This window comes from Octopus bimaculoides, chromosome 11 (genome assembly GCF_001194135.2).
Source record: "Octopus bimaculoides isolate UCB-OBI-ISO-001 chromosome 11, ASM119413v2, whole genome shotgun sequence".
In the NCBI taxonomy this organism is placed as follows: Eukaryota; Metazoa; Mollusca; class Cephalopoda; order Octopoda; family Octopodidae; genus Octopus; species Octopus bimaculoides.
The window spans coordinates 74,114,619-74,121,948 of record NC_068991.1 but is presented as its reverse complement, the minus strand read 5'-3'; the positions used below and the strand labels follow the sequence as shown (position 1 = coordinate 74,121,948).

The following is a 7,330-nucleotide window of genomic DNA, read 5'->3' as shown; positions in this document are numbered from 1 at the left end:
AGAGAGAGAAAGAGAGAGAGAGAGAGAAAGAGAGAGAGAGAGAGAAAGAGAGAGAAAGAGAAAGAGAGAGAGAGAGAGAGAAAGAGAGAGAGAGAGAAGGGGGAGGAGGGAGAGAGAAAAGGGGAGAGGGAGAGAGAGAGAGAGAGAGAGATGACTGGTGTTTGAACTGCAGTCCATCAGACAAGCTTCCATCTGTGCAATTTCACCTAAATGGCTCAAGTTGACTGTTGAATCAAACCCTAACCCCATGATTGTGAAGTGGACCCCTCAACCATTTAGGGATAATACCTTACACATACGCACACACAGAGAAAAGAATAGCAATATTTTTTCCTTGTTTTTTGTCTATTTAAAAGGTTTTATATCAATGGACTCCAACTACAGTCAGCAGCAGAGTTTTTTTTTAAATTTAAACATTTGTAAATGAAATGCTATAACAAATATTCATATATACGACTGGCTTCCATTCAACTAAGAAGTACATGTATTTCCAAGTTAAACAGATTGTGCCTTATCTCAAGAGAAAGAGAAAAAAAAAACAAGTACTGACAATAAATGAAAGCTGCCACTTTCAATGGAAGCATTAAATCTACAGGTACAATATCACTAAGTTTCAGAACAAAATTACAAACTATCTTAACCCATATCCAGCCCACCAGATCTCACTTCTTGTACCTATCCTACAATGTCATTCTAAAAATAAGCATTCACATCATTGGAAAATTAAAGCAATGAAATAATGAAGGATTAACTGAAGACAATGTGAAGAGATAAGACATCTACAGGATAATCTCAGTGCAAAAGGATTAAACTTGGGAAAATTTCTAAAATTTGTAAATTTATGTCTCTGCAACAACATCAGCTCTTTGATGCCCCTTGCATTAAATGTGCTACCATCCACTCTTTTTTTTTTATTAGAACCATCACCATCATCATTTCACATCTGTTTTCCCATGCTAGCATGGATTAGAGAGGTTTTCTGAAGCAGTTTTTTTTACAGCTGGATACCCTTCCTGTTGCCCACCCTATTGGTCAAGTCAAAATATATAGGAACACAATCTACTACTCCTAAAACCAAGTTATACACAGCTATTTCTATAATGACTTAAGAATAATATAGTTTCCAAACACATTTTTAGTTCTCTAAGTTAAGTGGACACCCTAGTACATTTACTAGCAAAGTTTATGCTTCACTGAGAGATTTAACCCCATGGCCAGATTTAGCCCAAATATTCTGTTTCTATGTTCAATCTGGCCAGATCTGGCCCCCCGACACCTACTCTACAATGTCATTTCCGAAAATACACAATTATATCATTGAAATCTCAAAGCTATGAGATAATGTGTGATTAATGCGAATAAATATGCATTAAATATGACAGAATAAGTTGAATGTTAAAGGGTTAAATTCAAAAAATGCAACAAACATGCATTTACCCCAAAATATGTACAGAATACATTATAGGAAATTATAAGGTACAGGCATGGCCGTGTGTTCACTTCTCAATCACAAGGTTTTTAAGTTCAATCTCATTCTACAGCACCTTGGGCAAGTGTCTTCTACTGTACCCCCAGATAGACCAATGCTTTATGAGGGAATTTGGTATGTGGAAATGGAAAGAAGCCCGCCATATCTGTGTGTATGTGTGCAACATTGTGAATATTTACAATCTGCAATTAGATATACTACACCTGGTGATAACACCTTTCATATTTGGGCTGGCACAGGTAACATTTATTGATATTTCTTATTAAAAATATCTTTTTTCAAAATATCATCCACTAGCAATGCACTTTAAAATTTCCTTATTTGAAAAACAAGTAAGGGTTTGGTGGCAGAAATATCATTCGGCCATCAAAATATTAAAAAAAAAAAGAACAGTCTTCAGTACTTCCTTGCCCATTTCTTGCTAGCAGTAAAAAAAAAAAAAAAAAAAAAAAAAAAAAAAAAAAAAAAAAAACATGAGTTAAACCAGGGGTTCCCAACCAGGGTCCACTGAAGCTTTAAAGGGATCCACGAGTAAAAAATTGTAATTTGTGGGTCCAGATATAAATTTTGTTTACCTGTATTTATTGAAAGTTTCACGATTTGTATTTGAAGTTTATGTTATGAATATAACAAAATTGTTTCATTGTTAGTTTTTACTAACCTACAAACAAATATTTTATTTCAAAAATTTACATGTGCACATATGAGGTCCACAGATGATAAAATAGCTCTCAGGGGCTCCGCAAGCAAAATAAGGCTGGGAACCCCAGAGTTAAACAAACAAATTATGTAATTTTTTTTATGGTATCATAGAAAACATCGATTTACTTACACCATGTCCCAACACAACCAAACGGTCGAGAAGTGACCCCAACCAAGCTTCCGAACAACATGGTAACGTCCATGGAATAAATCACCAATTTTAACTGGGTGGTAGCCACCTACGTAAGAGAAAAAAAAAACATCGTTAAATAAACAATACATATGATAATCCTATTTTTAAGACTTACTTTATGACATCAGTTTCTCTTGCCAAAAATAACCATCAATTCTTTCTAATTCAATTAATAATAAACATCTTGGGTCGAGAGTGCCTGGGGTGGTAAAGAGATGGGACATGGGAGAGGCTGAAGATTGAACCTATGGAAGTAGAATGATTCAATGCAAATTCTTGATGGTATGCAATCTGCTTAGTAGGTGATAGTAACTAGTTTGAAACTAGTGACAGCAGCTTTATTTTGAGTTTGAGTAAAAGTCAACAAGTAGAAGTTGGTCACTAAACACCTGGAAAAGTTTGTAATAGAAAAAGAAGCATATATAGAAAGAAAATAAGGTCATTAGTCAGAGAGAGGGAGGAGGGTGGAATGAGGATGAGGAGGGTAGAGTGAGGAGGAGAAGAGAGAGGGAGAAGAGTAGGTAGAGAGAGAGAGAAGAGTAGAGAGAGAGAGAGAGAGAGAGAGAGAGAGAGAGAGGGAGAAGAGTAGAGAGGGAGAGAGGGAGGGAGAAGGGTAGAGAGAGGTTGTAATAGATTATATATAAACAGGAGTGATGTAATTACTTTCTCTAAAATGATTGTCAGCAATCAGAACTAATTAATATGAAAACAACAAACTTTTGAAATTATTTGAATGGCTAATTAAATGTGGAGGGGAAACAAAAAGCGTTCATCGAGGATCAATTCTCAACCTTCCAGGCCACAATAAAGGGGTTCAACATTAGTGAAACATAGGGATTCATGTCTACAGGCAACCTAGTTTTCATGGCTGAATCAGTCAAATGATTTAAAGCACGGAGTCTAAGAGTTAACACAGAACACGAACAAGCTGAAGGGGAGTAGAAGAGGATTCAGGTGAAATATGCAAGAGAAAAAGACTGTGCCGCCGCAGGCATGTGGTGTCTATGAAGAATGACATGTGGATGAAGAAATATCAAGTGATTCAAGATGAAGGAACATGAAGAAGACCAAGATAGATATAAGGGAGGAAGTGGAGAAAGCTGATTTCATGGTTGTTGTATCTCAACAAGATGACAAGGGACAGCAACATGTGGTGAAGACAGGCTGGGAGAAGAACCATCTAACTCATGCAAGCAAGGGAATATAATAGGCAGACAATAATGACGACGATGATAATGGCAGATACAAGATTATAATTCCATTGATGCCAAATCAAACATCAGGTAAGCTGTTGGATTACATCAAATAGGGATCTTAATAGGATTTGTCAAAATCACTCTTTCCTTCTTTGATATCATATCAAACATTTTCAGCTCATGCTTTGGTGTGTATGTCTGTCTGTCAGTGGGTGCACAAACACGTTTGTGCACATGCGTGTGTGTATATATATATATATATATATACACACACACACACAGACAATCCACTGCCTGGTTCGATATTTATTTTATTCCTTCTACCATTCTTTGATTTGAATAAGGAAACGGAAAGGGATGCATTACACAGCTTGAGTAAAGACAACTTTACAGAGAAGCTATAGAAGGACCATCAAACACCAGTTTGAGGATTCATCTTCCAAAGCAACCAAGGACCTGTCTAGGTGTTCTTTGAAGGCAAGGGGCTCATTTCACCAACAACTTTCTCAAACTGCTTCATGCATTCTACAAAAGCTCAAGTTCACTTTTGGTTTAACCTTCTAGCATTTAAACCAGTCATATGGGGGCCCAAATACTCCAGCAGTTTTTTTGTTCAAACAGACCAGATCTGGGGCCCTTACACCTCCGCTCCAATGTCATTTTAAAAAATAAACAATCACAAACTCAAAATTTCAAAGCTATGAGATAATGTGGGATTCATTCACAAGAACATGAAATAAATAAGTAGGACATCTGACAGAGTTAATCTGAATGCAGAGGGGCCAAGACGAGTTTCTGAAAGGAACTGATATAGTTTTAAATTGAGTTCACTGTTGGGTTACCCTAGAACTGAACCACAAACATCTAAGTCAATTACAACATAAAAAGCAGCCAGAAGAGATAACACAGTGCAGTATCCAAGGTTCTCATACAGATACTCCTTATATTTCATATCTGCTTACCTTCGTTTAAACACAAAATACCTTTTATTTCAATAGTTATTGCCAAGCCAACATGGCAGTCCAAAAAATAGGACGAATGCTGCCATGGATTAGCTCCAAGAGGGTATTGCCTCTAGCTAGCTATGTGACACACGAACCTGTGTCCATTATAACCTTCGAATAGGGTAGGTCAGCCGCTTCCCTTTGCTGGTTTGGCATCTACAGACTAATTTCAGGGTATTTGCCCCTTATCAATGTAGAGCAGCCGAACCCAGCAGGTGTCACTCAAAAATTCTTTACAATATTTTAAGTGAAACTTTATTTTCTTAAGCTTTTTCTAATGTTTATTGTTAGTTATGGAGTTTGTATCTCATTGCTTTCAAAACATTCTCCTCACAATGTATCTAATTTTCATTCAATAATAAAGATCTACAAAACATGTTAAATTTGTTTGGACAGGCAGAAAAGGCGGTGAGCTGGCAGAATCTTTAACACACTGGACGAAATGCTTAGCGATATTGCGCATGTTGCTACGATCTGAGTTCAAATACCACTAAGGTCGACTTTGCCTTTCATCCTTTCGGGGTCAATAAATTAAGTACCAATTGTGTACTGGGGTCGATCTAATTTCAGGCCACAAGACTATAATAGAAAGGATTTTTACAGGTCATGGCAAATCGTTTAACGAAGAAAAAAGTGAGAGAATATCATATCATCCACTTTTCACTGCTGGCATGGGTCAGACGAAATTAATGGAAGGAGATTTTCTAAAGCCAGGTAATAACATGAATTTAAATTTTACCATTTTCAATATTTCAACATACCTTTCAGATGTACTGGTCATGTTACATTTGTCCTATGTATTCATAACAGAGAACAAACTCGTCAAAGAATAGATTACGAGAGAAAAATTACTCAAAGGTACCAAGTTTGTTTATTAACTAATAACGCATGAGTATATGTTACCTGGACCCTATCAGATCAAATCCATGTCAGACATGTTAAAGGCCCAAGATGAATTATAAAATTATTCCTGCTTTGACTAACACAGCGATTAAAGCTGAATTTCATTTCTTAGTTATGACCACTTCAAGAACAACTGTCCAGTTTTTCTGCCCATTTGTGTCTCGTGGAATGGCAAAGTTCTTCCTAATCTGAGTAGTAATTAGTTTACCTTTTACGTAATCGCGAGGATCTTCTTGTTCATCATCATCTGACCCAAGGATTTCTTCTTCATCTTCATACACGGGGTCACAAGACTTGTGTGTATCAGCAGACCTTTAACACAGAAAAGAAGTCGGGGGAAAATGTAGCATTTAATAAAGAAGTGAGGACATTCAAAGCAAATACGTAGAATGAAATGGTTTTATTAGATCAGGCTTAACTAATCCTCGGTAACAAGCTTTAGGGGGGAGTAAAACTCAAACACTTTGAAGGTTATATCAAGACATATAAAAATATCATCTCTAACACAATCATTAAGAAGTTCCAGTCTCAAATGAAAAACAATAAAAATAATAATAAAATGGGAAAAAAATAATAAATTATCAGCAATTAAAAATTTTCTGCAGCTTTTCACTGAAAATCTGGTAATATTGAATGATTAAGCAAATGAGCAAATGCAATATTGTGAGTGACAGGAAATTTTCTTCCCATTCTTCAGAGCACAATAAAGCACTAAAAAGCAATCTTAAGCTTACTAATTAAAAATTCAAGGATAATGACCCCAGCCATTTTAACTGAAAGCCTGCAACATTTTTACTATTGAAAAATATCAGAGACATCAAAGAACGAAAGCCTCTTTGCTAGAATTAACAAGAAAATCTCCCTCGAAACACATTGTCATCTGGAAAGGAAAAGGGATTAAAAAAAAAGGAAAAGGGATTTATAAAAAAGGAAAAGGGATTTAAAAAAAGGAAAAGGGATTTAAAAAAAGGAAAAGGGATTTAAAAAAAAAAAGGGAAAAAGATGAGCATATTGGGTATTGCAGTGCTAAATATACAATGTCGGGTTTGTTGTCACAATGATTAGGGGTCTGTTCAATCAAGGATGGCTTGGAACTAATCAACCTAATAGAAAAGAGCAAGGAATTCACTAAGGATTCATTAATTATACACACCTGAAGGATCAAAAACAGAATACTGACCCCCTGCAGAGATTAATGTAAACTGAGGAAGAACACAAAGCCCCAAATTGGAACATCTGTATATTCTTTGGTTGGTTCCAGTCATTAGACTGGGGCCACACTGAGGTACTGCTTTCAGGGGCTTTAGTCAATCATATTGACCCTTTCCTCCCCTCACCCCAGTTTTTATGAGTTGAATGACCAAGTCGAACTCTCCGACACACACGATAGGCTTCTATACAATCTGTCTGCTAAATTCCACTCAAAAAGGTACTGACCAACTCAAGGCTACAGCAGAGCAGAATATTCTTGCTGAACGGCCATAGCAATGGGGTCATAGAGGTGAATCACATGGCCGCAGCAGAGCAAGCAACCATTTTTTACAAGTTTTAGTCATTGGACTGTGGTCATGCTGGGGCACTACCTGGAAGGGTTTGGTCAAACAGATCACACCCAGTATTTATTTTCAAAGTCAACTAATTATTCTATCAGTTTCTTTTACTAAACTGCTAAATTATAGGGACATAACAAACCAACACAGGTTGCCAAGCAGTGGAGCGTCCTCCCCAAACACTCACAGATATAAAGATACATCATCATCATCATTTAACAGCCACATTCAATACTGATATGGGTCAGACAATATATTGTTTGAAAGGCAGCGAGCTGGCAGAATTGTTAGCA

General features: G+C 36.5%; 1 protein-coding gene across 12 annotated transcripts in view; it reads right to left on the bottom strand.

Moving 5' to 3' along the window:
* The window catches only part of LOC106873685 (SRSF protein kinase 2), a 269,253-nt gene that overhangs the window by 35,022 nt on the left and 226,901 nt on the right, over positions 1–7,330 (bottom strand). For all 12 annotated transcript variants that reach the window (XM_052971936.1, XM_052971939.1, XM_052971937.1 and 9 more), the window contains 2 exons: positions 5,696–5,799; positions 2,322–2,430 (listed from right to left, as the gene is read on the bottom strand). In XM_052971936.1, the coding sequence (XP_052827896.1) occupies positions 2,322–2,430; positions 5,696–5,799 (213 nt within the window). The remainder of the gene's footprint in view (positions 1–2,321; positions 2,431–5,695; positions 5,800–7,330) is intronic.